The sequence below is a fragment of the Macrotis lagotis genome, chromosome 1, assembly GCF_037893015.1.
Source record: "Macrotis lagotis isolate mMagLag1 chromosome 1, bilby.v1.9.chrom.fasta, whole genome shotgun sequence".
NCBI classification, from domain to species: domain Eukaryota; kingdom Metazoa; phylum Chordata; class Mammalia; order Peramelemorphia; family Peramelidae; genus Macrotis; species Macrotis lagotis.
In genome coordinates, this window is record NC_133658.1 from 45,406,635 (window position 1) to 45,425,860 (window position 19,226).

At 39.7% G+C, this 19,226-nt stretch overlaps 1 protein-coding gene across 2 annotated transcripts in view; it reads right to left on the reverse strand.

Moving 5' to 3' along the window:
* Positions 1-19,226, reverse strand: part of PHLPP2 (PH domain and leucine rich repeat protein phosphatase 2) — a 101,154-nt gene that overhangs the window by 77,802 nt on the left and 4,126 nt on the right. For both annotated transcript variants that reach the window (XM_074199877.1, XM_074199873.1), the window contains exon 2: positions 4,522-4,805. In XM_074199877.1, coding sequence (XP_074055978.1) covers positions 4,522-4,799 — 278 coding nt within the window. In that variant the 5' untranslated portion in view covers positions 4,800-4,805. The remainder of the gene's footprint in view (positions 1-4,521; positions 4,806-19,226) is intronic.

Consider the following 19,226-nt stretch of genomic DNA (forward strand, 5'->3'; position numbering starts at 1 on the left):
GACTAAAACACATTTTTTTTCCTCTTTCTTTTACTTTATTTCTCATGAGGTTCTATATTTTTGTGGGGGAGGGGATATTATGTTTGCTCTTAAACAAGAATATTTTAGCAATGTATAAAGAAATATGGAGTTTGAACAGAGACCAAAGACTATTAACATTAGGATATGATTTCTCTCTAATCACATTCAACTTGGATCAATGTATACTACGGAAATAATGTAAAGACTAGAACTGCCTTCTGTTCAGGGGACGAGGGGAAGCAAGATTGGGGGAAATGTTGTGGAGTCCTAAATAAATAAATAAATAGATAGATAGATAGATAGATAGATAGATAAATGAATGAATGAATGAATAAATAAATAAATGGATGAATGAATGAATGAGTGAATGAATGAACGAACAATTAACCAGCAAAATGGGGGGGGGGGTGGACATTCAATAGGAGACTTTCAAACTTTTCTGTTGAAAAGACCAAAGCGGGGGCAGCTAGGTGGTGCAGAGGATAGAGCACCAGCCTTGGAGTCAGGAGTACCTGGGTTCAAATCCGACCTCACACACTTAATAATTACCTAGCCATGTGGTCTTGGTCAAGCCACTTAACCCCATTGCCTTGAAAAATCTAAAAGAAAAAAGAAAAAAAGAAAAGGAAAGAAAAGACCAAAGCTGAAAAGAAAATTAGATTTTTAAATATAAGACTCAAAATAAAAAGGTAAAGGTAAATATGTTATTCAATAAGATTAAACTGTTTACATCACAACCAAGGTAGATGATATTTATAACTCTTAAGAACTGTATCTCTATTAGGGCAATTAGAAAGAGTACTTTCATAGACTGAGGGTGTGGGCATAAGTTGACTGATATGATATTTTAAAAAATGGGGGCAGTTAGTTGGCACACTACATAGAGCATTGGCCCTGGAGTCAGGAGGAAATGAGTTCAAATCCAGCCTTAGACACTTAATAATTACCTAGATATGTGACCTTGGACAACTTAACCCCATTGCCTTGCAAAAAAAAAAAAAAGGAAGCAAAAAAAGGATTGTATGGGCGAAGAGGGAAGGAGGTAGTAAAATAGGGTAAATCATATCACATAGGTATATGTCTGTTATGGAACACTAATGTTCTATTAGAAACCAAGAAGGATGGGATTTCAGAGAAGCCTGGAAAGACTTGAATGAAATGATGCTGAGCGAGATGAGCAGAACCAGAGGAACATTATTGTACACCCTAACAGCAACATGGGGTTGATGATCAACCTTAATGAACTTGCTCATTCCATTCATGTAATAATCAGGGACCATTTTAGGGTATTTGTGATGGATAGTATCATCTGTATCCAGAGAAAGAACTGTGGAGTTTAAAGAAAGACCAAAGTCTATTACCTTCAATTTTTTTTAAAAGTGTCTTATGTACTACATAATTTTTCTATCTCTAATATTTTATTTTCTCAAGGATATGATTTCTCTCTCAACACATTCAATTTTGATCAATGTATAGCATGGTAACAATGTAAAGATTATCATACTGCCTTCTGTGAGGGGATGGGGGAGGGAAGGAAGGGTGGAGAAAAATTATAAAATTCAAAACCTTACCAAAAAAACTACTATTGTATATAACTGGAAAACAAATAAAATATTAATTTAAAAATGACTGAATGACAGCAAAAAAATATATCACATAAAGGAGGAAGGGCTGAATATTGTTTGAACCTTACTCTCTCCAGAATTGACTGAAGGAGGGAATAAGATACACTACTCAGTTGTGTATAGATCTCTATCTTACCCCATCGAGTTAAGGAGGGAAAGGGTAGGGGAAGAAAAGCAGATAGAAGAAAGGAAGCAGATTGAGGGAGGTAGTGGTCAGAAGCAAAACATTGTGAGGGGGGACTGGGTGAAAGGAAAGAGAAAAGTATAAACAGGATAAAAATAGGATGGACGGAAATAAATAGTAACCATAATTATCAATGTGAAAGGGATGTACTCCCCCATAAAACAGAAGCAAATAACAGAGTGGATTAAAAACTAAAATCCTACAATATGTTATTTATAAAGAAACCCATATATACAATATATAGAATATTTTGGGAGTCTACCTGCCAAATTATAAATAAATCCAAGAGTTATATGAACACAATTATAAAATACTTTTCACAAAAATACCAATTGCTCATGGGTATTCTATTCATGAGGAATAGAATGAAGTAAGACTGCATATGTAGGTGGAAGCTCTACTGTGGAAGGCATTCAGTGTCAAGCTAAGGAATTTATATTTTATCCAAAAGGCAGCAGCATGGAAGTAGGGAAGGTTTCTGAACAAGGGAGGAATTTGAACAAATTAATCAACAGGAAGATTTGGCAGATGGCTGGAAGAGAGATTTGAGAAGAGAAAAAATTAGAAGCAGAAGACTAATGAGGAAGTTACAAGAAGTGATAATGGCCAGAACTAAGATGGAGTCTGTGTGAAGGGAAAGAGCATGTGAAAAATTCTGTAGAGGCTGAATGGTTAAGATTTGGTTGATAGATGGGCAGTGAAGGGATAAGAAAGAGAGGGAAGAGTGAAGGAGGACTCCAAGTTTATGAATCTGAGTGCCTAGAAAAATAGCTACACATTCAACCCAGGAGAGAAGCTGGTAGGAAGCAAAGTTTGGGGGAAGTGATGTGAAGCTAGTTAGTGAATTCTGCTTTGGCCACAATCTATCTGTAAATGAGAAGTCTATGAAGAATCTACAAGGAGATATCTGGCGTGCTGTTGATAATGTGTGATTGAAATTCAGGAGAGAAATTATAGCTGGATGTATTAATCTGAAAGTCATCTAGGTAGAAATAATACTTGCACTCCATGAGTTGTTACAATATCCAAGAAACAGGGAAGGAGACAGAACAGAGACCTATGAAATAGCTGTGCTAACCAAAGTGGCAAGAGATGGACAGAGTCTATGTTGTGACCAAGAGTGGGGAACAGTCACAGAAGTCTAGAGACAGGAATATTCAGGAATGGGAACTGATCCACAATATCTAAAACTGTAGTGCAAAGGACCTGGGGAATGGAAAAACCTATAAGTTCAAGATCAGATATCAAGAAATCTTTGAAATTATAATATAAGTTATATAATATGATTCAATTTAGTTATAGTCAGCTAGCATTTATTAAGTTGTGAGCAAGCACTGGGAATAGAAAGCATTAAGGGATATAGAAAGGAAAAAGGCAGTTCCAAAGGAAAAAGGCAGTTCCAGGTGTCCAGGAGCTCTCAGTCTAGTGAGAGAAACACTACACAAACAACTATGTACAAAGTGGCTATATCTGTGATCTATGGAAGAAAAATCAACCAAAGGAAGGCACTAAGATTAAGGGGGGAGAGGAAAGATTTCTTATATAAAGAAGGCAGAACTTTAACTGGGACCTGAAGAAAGGCAGGGAAGGCAGGAGGCGGAGCTGGGGAAGGAGAGTTCCAGGCAAAAGGCCAGTGAAAACGCTCACAGCTGGGAGATGAAATGTCAGGTCTGATAAACAGCCAGAAGGCTGGTGTTACTAGATCCAAGAATATGTAGTGAGTAATAAGGGGGAAGAAGGCTGGAAAGGGGAGAAGGAAAGAGAGGAACACCAGGGGAAAGAGTTCAGGAGGGATACAGGTATAAGAAAAAATTACTTAACTACCTTTTCAGGAAATCAATTAAAGTATAAATAGGGATATGCTCTATACATAAACTACATAAATATAAATTGGACACAATCTAAAACATTACCTAGTTTAATGGAAGGAATGTTAGATTTTGAGTAAGTCAGAGGTGAAATTATACTTCCCAGTTGTGACCTTGGACAAGTCACTTCCTTCTCGGTGCCTCCACACATACCTTACAAGGACATAGTAAGAGAAGCACCATCTCACAGACTAGGTAGAATAAAAGCAAGTGCCATGGAATTAGAAGGTAAAAGAACCAGAATCTCAGTGCTGCTCTTCACAAATGAGGGAAATTCTTTAAACCTAAATTTCTTCCCTGGCAAATGAAGGTGTCCACCTCTAATAGTTTGTAAGTCCCATTACATTACAAACCTGATATGAAGTCTAAAACACGGATCCATCCCCAGATTGACATAAAAAGTGATACAAAGTGAACATATACACAGGCAATATAAAAGGGAAGACCAACACAACAAATGAAAGTGAATGCTGTGAGACTAAAATATCCAAGCTTTACACCAAAGAAAAGTTCTCAGAGGATACCTGCCCATCTTCTTGCAGAGATAGGGGATTATGCATGGGGAATTACTGCAAATAATTTCAGATTTTTCCAAGTGTTGGTTGGCTTTACTGGACCGTTTCTCCCCCCCCCCCCTTTATTCTTTGTCATCGGATTGGCTCTCTGGGAGGGGAAGGGATATGTCAGGAAATGTAGGTGATTCATTCCACAATCACATCAATTCCAGCATAAAGATTCCTCTCCCTACAATTCACTTTCAGGCAGTATACCTTAATTGTATTTATATATTGCCTAAGAAAATAAGGTGTAACCCCAAACTTACCTGACTAGGTCTCCATGGAGCTGAATATAAAGGCTTTCCTTTCCCTCTCCAGCACATATCTCAGATGCTGATGTCTCTACTGTGCAAAGGACGAGGTGTAAATCAGAAGAGGATGAAATGACAGAACTGGCCACGGAGGCAGTGGCAGTGGCAGTAGCTGTTTCTGCTCCATAGAGATAGACACAACCTCTCTTCACATCCTCTTTCAGCCAGTCTCTCTCATGGGAGCTGAACCTACTTCTCCTGTGCAAACAGTGTCTGCTTCCACTGCGCTTCATGTTTCTCTAAAGGGTACAAAGAACAATTATTGGCTAGGATAGACAACCTCTCAATCAAATAATATTTGGCTATTTATAGTTATCTGCAGGACTGCATTATCCCAACTCCCTGTTCAATGCCTTCTTCTTCCTCCTCCCCAACCCACTTATACTCCCTCACTAGAGGCAACATAAGGACACAGAATCAATCGCCTCTTCCTTGTATTCTCCCTAACCCCAGAACACTCTAAAAAGAATACTTTTCACAGCAATGCAAACACATGAAACTCTAGAACTACTATAAATAGAAGCTACACTAAGAAGCACTTACTACTCATTATATATGGCTCAAGCGTTGCCACAAATAACCTGAAAAGTTGTCCTCATAGTCTTGCTGTTTCCCCCATTGCTAGAACAAATGTGTGAGCCCAATAACATTCACTTCTAAAGATTAGTATAAATCCTTTGTTTGATCTACATATCTCTCCTGTATACCTTACACAGGAAGAAAATCCAACCTCTGATGATTCCATGACTATAAATCAGTTGATTTTCTTCCTGCATAAGACCTACTACTGGAGGAAATGAACAGTATCAATTTTGACATTCTTATTCTAAATTAAACATAACTGCAATGAGGGCTCACAGGGATTACTTGAAGAGGCAAATAAAAGAGTTGGTAGGATTGGTTTTATCATGCATCCAAGGGCGACAAGAAACATTTCATGGAATGTTTTGTTTTCTCACATCGCATTGCACCAGGTAACATTAGCAAAGAGAATACCATGAAAATCATTGTTGTTTAAGCATCAACATTTATTGGAAAAATATAAGGAAATAAGCCCTTATTAAGCACCTACTATGTGCTAGGCATGTTAAGCTCTTTACAAATAACATCTCATTTGATACACACAACAACCCTAAAAGAAGGTGCCATTATCATCATCCTCATTTCACAGATGAAGAAACTGAGACAAAAAGAAGTTAACTTGTCCAGGGTTACACAGCTAGTAAGTAAGTGTTTGAGGCTGAGGTCTTTCTGGTAGGAGCCCCAACTGCTTTAGCAAGCAAATAAGGTCTATCAAAAGTAAATCGGTAAGACCCTTCAAATTAACTCAATACACACTTTAATATTTAATGACTTTAATGAAAAGGGTGGGAACGAGAGGATGTGAAAAAACGAGTTAGAAAATGATCAGAGGAAGGCAGCTAAGTGACACAATGGATAGAACACTGGCCCTGGAGTCAGGAGGACCTGAGTTCAAATCCGACCTAAGATACTTAATAATTGCCTAGCTGTGTGGCCTTTGAGCAAGTCACTCTTAACCCTACTGCCTTAAATTAAAACAAAAGAAAATGATCATAGGAAAGAAACCTCATGCCAATATATTTTCTTCAAGCTGTCCAGAGATGTTTGACATAGTGAATACCAAATGACATCAAAAAGAAACTTAATTTTAACAGACAAAAAAAAAGATTCATTGACACTGGACAGTGATTTCCATGTCAACTATTTGTGTATAGACCACAGAGTAGTTAAAACAAAAATCAACATAAATTTTTAAAAGAGACTAAAATGAGAAGAAAAGGCAAGCAATGAAGGCAACTACAACCTGATCTATCAATCAACAAGCAGTTAAGCACCTATTTCATGTTATACTGGGGAATACAGCAAAAACGCAAGTCCTTGATCTCTCGGTCCTTATAATCTATTCAGGGAAAGTAACATGTAGATATTTAAATTGATACAAAATACCAAAAAAAATGTCATATTGGAGGGAGGGGAGAGAAAAGGGAAGAACTGGGAAAGGCCTGATGTTAGGACTTTAGAAGAATGAAATGTTCTATGAGGTGGAGGGAGGTCAGGGAAAGGTACTATGGTCCTGTAAGCAGGCAAACAGAAGGGAGGTAAAATGTCATGAATGCAGAATGCTTTTGTGGGTTCTTTTATCCATTCTGCATTTTTTAGCCATCACTGATGATAGATTAAAATGCCTTAGGATATGATGGTTTATCATTATAAAGTCAATCATTATAATGATGACCCAAAAGATGTGATCTTCTTCAGGGAGAGAGATATGACAATAAAGAAAACAATGGCTTAGAACATAATTCATCTATAAAAGAAAGGGATGGCAGAAATTTCAGAGTGGTATTACCTCAAAATAGAAGCAGGAGATACAATCATTTACACAAAGCTTGGTGATAGGCCATGAAAATAAGTCATCCTGAGAATATTTAAGGATGAAATTAGAAAACAGATTAAAAAATGGAGATCTATAAACATTTTCAGTATCAATAACAGTGGCAACTCCTACCACAATGAACTCTCAACACCATAATCCTAAATGTGTTAAATAAGAAAAAAGGAAAGATATTGAAGAAAACAAAGATGAAAAAAGATGACATAAAGAAAGAAGGTCTGTGATGGAGGCAGAGGAACTAAATGTTCATGATACAGGAAAGAAGAGAGAGACTTGGGAAAAATTTGGACTTATTACCTCCCCCCAATGACATATCAAGAAACAGTCTGCCTCCTCCCCTTAATAATAATCTACAGGATCTGTGATCAAAATCAACATCTGTATTCATGGACATCCTTCATGCCTTTTACAAACAACATTGTAAAAGAAGGTACTTTTAATCATGCTATTGACTGAAAAATGTAGAAAATACAAGAAGCTACTACTGTGCTCTTCCTTTAAAAAGCATTTGATTCAAAAGAACAAAAATGTCATTTTGAAGGTTCTCCCTCCACAGGGTGCTGTGTATCTGGCAAAAATCAAACAAGTTTCTGGGAATGATGCAACAGAAAATTCTGTTCAATGGTCTCAGCTTATTAGACATTACATATGCAAACAAATACAAAGATTATACAAACAGGGAAGTGAAAAGATGTAGGAAGAACAACTTTATACTTCCATGTGAACTGGTCAAAGGAGGGTAGAACACCATACCCCGCCCCACAAATTTGTAGTAGTAATAATACACTCAAATCAAAAAAGGCAATAGGAGAGAACAAGTAGAGGAGAGAGAAGGAGAAAATGGGTAAAGAAGACTCAGGGAAGGAGAAATTAGTCATAATAAAATAAACTCAAAAATCTTGGAAGACGGTCAGTCAAGAAGGAGGGATAGGAAGCAAAAGCAGAACACACCAGCATTGAGCACTGGTACTGAGCACATCCTATTCTCATCACCTTCCATCTTTGAAAAGGGAGGAGAAGGGAAGGGAAGAGTAAGTGAGGAAAATTTAAGAATAGGATGAAGAGAAATAACAATAATCCATTATAACTGTGAATGTTTTATTAACAGAAGAGAGCAGATTGGATTAGAAATAAAATCCAACAATATGTCGTTTACACGGAACAGACTTGAAACATTAAGGATTCAAACAGAGTTAAAATAAGGAGATAGAAAAAAATCTATTATATGTCAGCAATACTCCAAAACAAAAACAAAAACAAAACAAAAAGATGCAACTAAATAGCCATCACAATCTTAGAGAAAGCCAAAACCAAAGCAGACTAAAATGGAAACTCATTATATGCTAAGAAAAAAACAGACATTGAATAGAAATACACACACACACACACACACACACACACACACACACACACACATATGCATATCCATATATGGACATGATGGCTAAAAAGTGAAAAAAAAAGTTGGAAAACTCAATGTACCCCTTTCACACACTGACAAATTTAACCAAAAAATAAAGATAAGAAAACTTGAATAGAATTTTATAAAAGTTAAATATGAAAAATTTCTGGCAATTACTGAATAGAAAGAAAAAGAGCATGCATATTTCTCAACACTTGAGTACACTCACAAAAACAAAAAAATCTGCACAAATGCATAAAAGCAGAAATATTAGAATTTATATTTTAAAGAGTCATTAAAAAAAGGATTGAAAATTAGACTTAATCCTAGAGAATTTACACAAATTAGAGAAACAGTAGATTAACTGTCAAGAACAAGATAATATGTACAGAACGCAAAGTATCAACAAAAGAAAGCACACCAGAGGAAGCTAGGTGGTGCAGTGGATAGAACATCTGGAGTCAGGAAGACCTGAGTTCAAATTCGACTTCAGACACTTAATAATTGTCTAGCTGTATAATCTCAGGAAAGTCACTTAACCCCATTGCCTTAAATAATTTTTTTTTAAAAAGCACATTAGTCTATTGGGATTAAACTGAAAGATCCAAAATATAAATTTTAATTCTCCCATTCAGGGGGCGGCTAGGTGGCGCAGTGGATAAAGCACCAGCCCTGGAGTCAGGAGTACCTGGGTTCAAATCCTGTCTCAGACACTTAATAATTACCTAGCTGTGTGGCCTTGGGCAAGCCACTTAACCCCATTTGCCTTGTAAAAAAAAAATTAATTCTCCCATTTAAAAACCAGATTACAAACTGTGAGGATCAATGACAAGATTAACAAAACTGAAAGTAAAATAAAAATAATAAAACTAAAAGTTGGTTTTTAAAAGTAGAATAAATGATAAACCATTAGGTAATCTAATTTAAAGAGAAATTATTAGGATTAAAATTAAAAAGAAAATTCACAAAAAAATGAGGAAAATATCAGAAAATATTTTGCCCAACTATATGCAAATAAATCAGTAACATGAAATGAAAAGACTCATGAAAATATAAAATTCCTAGACTGAAAGAATAATTTAACTCAACTCAGAAAAAGAAATTGAATAAGCCATAAATGAATTACCAAAGAAAGTAAACTAGGATTCTTCAAAGAGTAACAGAAAATTACACTTAAGGAAAATTTCACAAATCTCTGGGAAGGGGAAAGAGAAAAGACCCTCCAGTAATGTGGAGCTGTGAATTACTCTTTTGTCACATGTGCTCTCTCTCTCTCTCCCTCTCTCTCTCTAAGCATGAGTCTCATTTCACCTGAACCCTATTTGTATTTGGGTGAGAGTGTATCTCCCACTTTGGGGGGGAGTGCTGTTTGTATTAATGAATCTTATTAAGCAAGTTTAGGATATGCTGGTTTCTAAAAGGTACCTATGTCTGGTCAATAGATATCAACTTATAATCAGTGGGGAAAATATATTGGTGGGGTTTTGTAAACTTCATTATAAAAATAAAAAATCACAAAATATATTAAAAAAAAGAAACCTAACCCCTCAGAGATTTCTTCGAGATTACTGAGAGGAAATTCAAAGGCCACCTTTATAGAACTCTGCCTGCCAATGCAAATGGATGTTTGGTAAAGTAGGCCTAAAGTGAGTGATTCTATTGTATGGAATGGGCCATTTTCTGTGATTTCTATCACTGGAGGACAGATATACCCTTATCAACAAATGAAAGAAGTCAATAAGAAGCCTTTCAGAATCTTAGACTGAATATCTAAGAAAAAAAGACTTGGTGACATATGTGTTATAATAGCTTATATGAGTGGGCCGTTCTACTTGTATATGAACATCCTAACTTCACAGGGCTAGGAGGAAGTGCTTTTTATAAATGTGGATTTTAAATGTAGTAATCAGTTTCTAAAAATGTAAGCCAACGTGCAAAAAACCTAAGCTAGCTGCTAAAGCCATCAAGACAAGAAATAAAACAATCTCTGTCCTGATCAAATTCATTTTCTACTATACAATGGGCCATTATTCAGTGCCTATTATGTACTAGGCATCAGTTAAGGACTATTTTAAAATATCTCATTGGACTGTCACAAAAAATCCTCGGCAATAGACCCTAAGATTGTCCCCATTTTACAAAGTAAGAAAGTGAGTCAAGCACAGGGAAGAGACTTGCCCAAGGTCACACAGAACAAGTCTCAGATTTTCCTGACTCTAGATCCAGTACTTTTTCCATTACTCCACCAGCTGTTGTTAATGGATGAATGTAATACTAGAAGCAGAGCATAAAAACTGAGGTAATCCACTGATCATCTTCTGAAAGGGATCCCTAAATGAAAACTCCCAGGAATATTATAGGCGAAATCCAGAACTCCCAAGGAGAAAATACTACAAGCAGCCAGAAAGAAACAATTCAACCTCTGTGACTATAGTCAGGATTACATAGGATTTGGCAGTGCCTACATTAAGGCCTTACAGGACTTAGAATATGATAGTCCATAAGACAAAAGAGCTTGGATTACAACCAAGAATCAACTACCTAGCAAAAGGAACATCTTCTTTCAGGGGGAAAAGATGGACATTCAATGAAATAGGGGACTTCCAAACTTTCCTGTTGAAATGACCAGAGCTCAACAGAAAGTCTGATCTTCAAGTGCAGGACTCAGGTGAAGCATAGAGAGGGTGGACAAGAAAAGCAAATTATGAGGGATTTAATGATGCTGAAGTGTACGTGTATTCCTACATGGGAAGATGACATTGATAATTCATATGAACCTTCTTATTTATTAGAGCAATTAGAAGAAGATATACAGACAAGCAACAAAATGGAGTTGAATATGAAGGTATAATAAGTTATAAAGATGGAGTTAATGGGTAATAAAGGAATGTACTGGGAGAAAGGGAAAAGAGAGGTAGAGAGGGCTAAGGCAAGAAAAAGCTTTTGCAATGGAGTGGAAGGAGGGAAGGTGAGGGGGAATAAGTTGGCCTTCGCTTTCATTGGAAGTGGCTCACACAGAGAGTAAATAATATACACTCAACCAGGTACAGAAATCTATCTTACCCTAGAGGAAAAATAAGGAAAGGGAAGGGAGAAAGGAGACTGGGGGTGGGGGGGGGGGAATGTAAGTAATAGAAGAGAGAGAAGATCATAGAGGGAGGGTAATCAGATACATACTTTTGAGGAAACTCAGGGTCTCAGGGTGAAAGGGGAGAGAGACCAGAGAATAGAATAAATGGGGGTGGGGAGGAATACAATGGAGGGAAATACAGTTAGCAATGGTAACTATGGGAAAAACTATTGAAGCGAACTTCTCTGGTGGTCTTATGATAAAGAACACAATCCATCCACAAAACAGAGCTGATGGTATCTCAATACAGACTGAATCACTTTTTTTCTCTCACTTTATTTTTCTTAATGTTTCTTTTTCTTTTGGGGGAGAGGGTAGAGGGGGATTATATGTTTACTTTTACAACAAAAATATTCTAGTAATATAAAAAATAAATTTAAAAAAATTTTTAAAGGGGAGAAAATTCTATTCTAAATCTGTTTCTCACCAACAGGAAGTAACTAGTTGCTGGGGGGAGGGGGGTAAATGATGATGATGATGACCTTTAAGGAAAGTGATAGTTTCCCCTCAGAGTTTCTGACAGAGAAGAGGAAAGTTGGTCATAAAGACAGACATTCTAGATTTTAGGAGAACGTAATTCAAGGATTTCAAAGGAAACCTAGGTAGGATCCAATAGACTAAAATCCCTCAGGGAAGATAGATGAAAGACATGAATGAAATTCTAAAACACTAAAAGAAAAAAATCCAATAAGGAAGAAAAATGGGAACTGTTTTAATAGAACAATGAGGTTACACAGATAACTCACCTATCAACTCTGATTTAGAAAGCATCTGTCCAAAAATGGGTGTAAGGGAGGGCAACAGAGGAAGAATACAAAAGCAATGCAAGGAGTGTGTAAAAACAAGGGTCAAGAATGAGCAAAGGCTAGGGGGGGTAAAGTAAGGACAACAAAAAAAAAAAGAGTTCTTTTGTTTGGTTTTAGCTACAATAGGGAAAGGAAAAACATCATAAGGAAAGGACCTTTATGTAGAGTAGATGAACAAGTAGCTGCCTGCAAGAAGGATGACCTTTGGGCTGGAAAGGAGCAAACAAAAATGGTTTAAAGGGAATACAAGAAGCCACTGCATATATCACTTAAGAGACTAATGGTAGTGGTGGCTAGGTGACACAGTGGCTAGAGAACTGGCCCTGGAGTCAGGAGGACCTGAGTTCAAATCCAGCCTCAGACACTTCATAATGACCTAGCTGTGTGGCCTTGGGCAAGCCACTTAACCCCAATGCCTTGCAAAAACCTTAAAAAAAAAGAGAGACTAATGGTAACCTTGGAGAGAATAATTTCAATAGTGCAATAAGATTAGAAAACTGAATTTAAGAATATGGGAAGTGGGAAGAAAAGTAGAGAAAGGAAGAACAGACTACTTTTTCTAATTAGATTAACAGTCAAAGGAAGAAGAGCCAAGGTGATGCTAGAGTCAAGTAAAAGTATTTAAATTAGAAAAGACAATTGGGATTGTTTTTAAGCAAAAAGAGAAAGAGAAAGGAGGAAGCAAGGTGGAAGGCTGGATAGAGTGCCAGATCTGGAGTCAGAAAGACTCATCTTTCTGAGTCCAATGGACTCAGACATTTAACTTAGCTGTATGGACAAGTCACTTCACCTTGTTTGCCTCAACTTCCACAAATGAACTGGAAAAGGAAATGGCAAACCACTCCAATATCTTTGATGGACAATTAAAAAAAGAGAGAAAAACTGAAGATGAGAAACAATGAAGGGGAAAGCACTGAGGCAAACTTCTAGAAGATGGGAGCAAGAGTACAAGCGGGTTTGGCCTTGAGAAATAAAAGAAAATCTTCCTCAAAGCCATGAATTGTATTTGAGTGAAGGGGCTGTGGGCTAAGTCACCAGCCTCACTTTCTCCTCCTAAGCCATCTGAGTCCAACTGGTCAGATTATTCATCAGGACAATTGGAGATGGTCCTGGATGCAAAGAAATCAGGGTTAAGTGATTTGCCCAAGGTCACACAGCTTTAAGTCATGTGTTTGAGGCTGGATTCAAACCCCTGTCCTCCTGACTCCAAGGCCAGTGTTCTATCCACTGCGCCACCTAGCTGTCCTGTTCCTTTGGATAAGAAGGGATAAATGAATCCCTGCTATCTAGGTATATCTTCCTTAAGAGAAGGATCTTCTTACATCTCCAGAACCTACAGTCTAGCCTTGTAAAAAAGTTCCCACAGTCAAACATTTAACAACTTTTTTTTGCATAAAGTGTTTCTATGGGAATTCATTTGGTTATAGTATATGCAGGTAGCCTCAGATACTTCTCTACTTTGCTTATATTTCAGATTTCAAATGATCTTTCATTTCCTCTCCTTTCATGAAGGAGTTATCATCAATCAAGTCTTAATCACTGCCAGAATTCACAGCAACTATGCCAGGACTGATTTCAGAAAAAAACATATTAAAGCTATCCAGAAATGAAGTGAGATGCCTTTAGAGGTAATGGAAGTCTTCAAACAAAGGCTGAATGACCCCTTGTCAGGAGAACTGGAAACAAGCATTTTATTAAGGACCTAATCACCATGTGCTGGATATTGTATTTTCTCATTTACAGTAAAGATTCCTTTTAAATATGGACTGAATAACTACTGAGGTCTTTTCTAACTCTCAAATTCTGTGATTTTGTGATACTATACTGTCCTAGAATATTTTTCAAAGAGATTTTTAAAACAAAGAATTCTAGAAAAGTCATGAAAAGTTCAAGTTAGCATGGTTTTAATACTATAGTTTTCTTTTTTTAGGGTATTTTATTTTTCAGTAATTTATATTTATTCAAGAAGCAGAATCCATCTAATCCAACCCAGATCTGAACATCCTTTCTACATATCTGACAAGTATCCAAGATTTTGCTTGAAGAACTCCAGAAAAGGAACACACACACTATTTTACCAAGATTAACCCATTCATTCTGGGTTACTTCTTAACCATTAAAAATTTTTTCCTAACATCAAGCATGAATTTGGTTGTTTGTAACATCCAATCAGTGTTCCCAGTTCTGACTGCTTGGGTGAAAAAGAGCTAGTCTATGCTACTGTCCTTATGATGGCCTTCCAAATACTTGACTATAGCTCTTCTCTGCTTTTTGTTAAAAAAGCCCACTATCTTCAACCCATCTTTACATGACATGAACTCAAGACCCTTCACAATGCTACCTGTCCTCCTCTGGACACTTTCTGGCTTATCAACAGAATTTCCAAACAGAACAGATGTAGGATGATTACAGCAGAGTACTTACAGGATAATTCACCTACAGAGTCCTGGACATTACCTTAATTATCCCTCTCGATATAGTCAAAGATTATATCAGTTTTCTTGGCTGCCATGCCCTCCTGATTCCTCATACTAAACTTGCAAGCCACTAAAACCACCAGATCTTTTTTAAATTACCTGTTGTCTTCACCTAGGATGCCACTAACCATCTCTTCTTCCTCTGTCCCTTGCTGATTTCCTACTTATAGAACACATTAGTAATCTACCTTAATATTCTTAGAGACTAAGCAGTTACTATTTCAGAGCACCTAGTTCCTTTCCAGGACTAAGGGATCTTTCTTCACTTTTTTTTTTAATCTTTGCAAGGCAATGGGCTTAAGTGGCTTGCCCAAAGGCCACACAGCTAGGCAATTAAGGGTCTGAGGCTGGATTTGAACTCAGGTACTCCTGACTCCAGGGCTGGTACTCTATCCACTGTGCCACCTAGCTGCCCCCTTTCTTCACTTTCTGCTCTGTCCCACCCCCACCCACTCAGTCCTATAACCAAACTCCTGACAAAGATCTGGATTTCCTCCTTCTTCATGTAAAAATTTTTTACATGAAGATAGGCAGGCGACATGTTCTACTACTACTCCTCACAAAATATTATAAGTATCAAAATGTGACTTGCTTCAATCACTTGGGGAAAGAATTTTGCAAGATTTGGCTGTAAGGACCTGGGCTGGTGGTACTTACCATGCATGATGAGATCATAGAAATATCAAAAAAGGGAAGTAATCACAAAATTAAACATTTGAAAGGGAAATATCTTCTGTAAATCAATATAACCCAATCCCATTTGTATTAAATACTTTGAACACAAAATCTGATGTCTCCAACACATGATTCATCTGTAATGCTTTATGCCAATAAAATTTTTTTTCCTCAATAAACAATGCATCATCAATTCAACTCTATAGAGATAAACTGTTGAATTCTATTTTTTATGTTAATCTCGATTCTCTTAAACTGATTCACAATCACATTAAAAAGACTGGATATTAACTAAGTTAAATTGTTCTGGCAAGAAACCTGGCAGGGGCGATGCTTGGATAAAATTCAAAGAGATACTGATGAATTGCCTTGATGCTCTCTTCCTCTCTGAATTAGGGTTTCACAGCTCCAAAGTGCTGGTTTGCTGTCTGAAATGTTCTAAGTATCTTGGATTGTCAAGTAGATTGTTTTTGGAGGTTCTTGGCTTCTGGAGTCATCATGCTCCTTGATATTGCCAGAGGAGAAGACCTCTCTTTGGAAAACAGAGTATTTTATCCCTACATTCTCATATGTGAGCTGCTATCCAAACAGCTCATCTAATGGAGAATAAAGCTGAACCAAGCTTCACAAGAGAAGTATATGAAAAAAAGAATAAGATTTAAAAGACACTTGTAGAAAGTAAATTTTTTCAGCCAAGAATTGCAGTTTATGATGATGAGTGAGATGAGCAGAACCAGAAGGACATTGTACACCCCGAAAGCAACATGGAAGTGATGATCAACCTTAATGGACTTGCTCATTCTATCAATGCAACAATCAGGGACAAGTTTAGTATATCTGTGATGGAGAATACCATCTGTATCCTAAAGAAAGAACTTGTGGAGGTTGGCTCAGACTTCTCTGACCATGGCCCAGCCAAGGCTGCTTGGCTGTTTTTTTATCTCTCTCTCTCTCTCTCTCTCTCTCTCTCTCTCGTCCTTCCTTATGTCCTGTAACCTTTTTAATAAATTTTTGTTTTATTTCCACCTGTGCTTTCCTGTGTCTAAATAATGATCTCATAGGCATAACCGAACCCAAGTAGCCAGTGGCTACATTTTGGCAGCCAACAAAAGGATTCTCTCTACACAGACTGGGAAATTGGATTGAGCTCCATAACACTGTCCTTAGCTCCATGAGCAACAACTGAATTATGATTTTTTTTCTGTATCTCTTATACCAAATGGCAGCCTGGAACATTCATGGTTCTCTTTAGTGCTCAAACCACCTGATGCTCTGGTTTATAGCTATATAGCTCCAAGACCAGTCTCTACAGGATGCCAACCAGCTGTGCCAGCCAATCATTTCCTGGACCCTGCCTCAATGAAGCCCTCACTGTAATACATTCATCTCCAAATGGACTCTGAAAGGCCCAGAAGACTGGTCCTAAAATGACTTGAGGTGGGAATGATGCAGTGAAGGAGCAAGAGAATTTGAATGTAATAGAATTTGGGTGGACATGTAAATTGACTCTTGGGATGTAAATTGACTTGAAGTAGAGAATTATGATTGTAACAGAAATAATTATAATCTTGGGTGGGGACCCTCCCCACCACCCTCCCCATTCTTAAAGTACCATTGTTTAATGTAAAATTTGTACCCTATCTCCTTGGGTTTTAATCTGTACCTAATTCTAGATCAAGTTATAGGGGAAGGGAGTTCACCTTTTACCCTCTGGATGAGAGGCAAGACATAAAAATCTGAACTGAACTCAAGTTCAGGGCTGGTTCAGTCTTCCCTGATCATGGCCCAGTCCTCTTTCTCTCTCTCTCTCTCTCTCTCTCCCTTCCTTATGTCTTATAACCTTTTTAATAAATTTTCATTTTATTTCCAAAAAAAAAGAAAAGAACTATGGAGTTTAAACAAAGACTAAAAATTATTACCTTCAATTAAAAAAAGTTGTCTTATATGCTATATAATTTTGCTTTCTCTTATATTTTTTCCTCAATGTGTCTCTCAACACATTCAATTTTGATCAGTGTATAGCAAAGAAACAATGCAAAGATCATCAGACTGCCTTCTGTGAGGGGTTGGGGAAAAAACTGTAAGATTCAGACCATTACAAAAAAAAATGATGGGTAGAAACTACTATTGTATATAATTGGAAAACAAAATATTGACATCTTTAAAAATTTCAACTAAAAAAAGAATTACAGTTCAGTGATGACAATTTCGATTTTACGTTTTTAATTGCAGAAAATGAAACAAATGCTAGATGAAAAAGTAAAGTTGGGAGCAGGTCAGAGCTGATAAGCACCGAACACTCCCTCAAGTCACTGGCATTCGGAGTCTGACTTCCTACAACGCTGACCTCAGAATGGAAGAAAAACATATATGCTTAATCCCACCTCAGCCCCAAGGACTGTATTACCCGGACACCATATTCCAACTGGAGGTGCTCCGAGCAGCTCCATTAGACTAAACTGCAGAGAGGAGCTGATGTCCTTGCTGTAGGAGGGAGAATTCCTAACATCACGGGTCTCCCAAAAAACCCCTGAAGTAACAAGACCTACACAGACTCTACCGGTACCAAAAACACAGCAACAGGAGCATATTCTGAATGCAAAGTATCTTAAATACTGGGGTTCACGTTCCCATCATCCAAAACAACATCAGGAAGGGTTACAACATGTAAAATCGGGGGGGGGGGGGGGGTTGCAACAAGAACATCGGCTCGTATTCCTCGCCCGGGCCGTCTCCCACGGGCTCCTAAGCGTAGGGTGAGCCCGGCGCGGAGAAGCCGCCTGTGAGGCGCCCACCTTCGCTGCTCTCCCCTTTCCCGAAGGCGTGCTCACCGCTGAGGCGCCCGGGCTCCGTCCCCGGCTGCAGGCTCGGACGAGCCGCTAAGCAGAGCCCGCTGTCCCGCGGTCCCGCCCGTCCGCGCCGGAGGGCTCCGGTGCTGGTTTGGGAATCCGTGGTTGGAACCAAGCCGGGCAGCGTCACCCCGCGCAAGGGCCCCCGTCCGGATCCCCGCGGCCCCGGGGCCTCGGAGCTGGACCGGCCGAGGGGCCGGGAGATGCCGGGCCCGGCGGAGCCCCGCCGCTCTGGGCTCGGGGGCCCAACTTTCTCGTTCCTGGAGTTCTCTCTCTTCGGGGTGTCTGTTCTCCGTGGTTACAACCCGCCCGCCGGGAGGGCGAACACGCGGCGGGCCCCCGGGGCCCAGGAGCCCCCCGCACGCTCGGCCCCCCGGGGCCCAGGAGCCCCCCCCGCACGCTCGGCCCCCCGGGGCCCAGGAGCCCCCCCCGCACGCTCGGCCCCCCGGGGCCCAGGAGCCCCCCCCCAGCACGCTCGGCCCCCCGGGGCCCAGGAGCCCCCCCGCACGCTCGGCCCCCCGGGGCCCAGGAGCCCCCCCCGCACGCTCGGCCCCCCGGGGCCCAGGAGGCCCCCCCCGCACGCTCGGCCCCCCGGGGCCCAGGAGCCCCCCCCGCACGCTCGGCCCCCCAGGGCCCAGGAGCCCCCCCCGCACGCTCGGCCCCCCGGGGCCCAGGAGCCCCCGGCTCGGCCCGGACTGTCCTCGGGCCGCGGCCGGGGCGCGGCGCCGCCTGGTGTCGCCGCAAACTTCGGCCTCCCCCGGCCCGCGCCGCCCCACCTGCGCCCCGCGCCCGGGCCCGGACCCCCGAGCCCCGCCTGTGGCGGGGCTGCCCCCCGCCCGGCGCGGCCCCGGCAGCCCGGGCCCGGGGGGCGCCCCCTCCCGCTCCCCGCCCCGCGGACGGCGCGC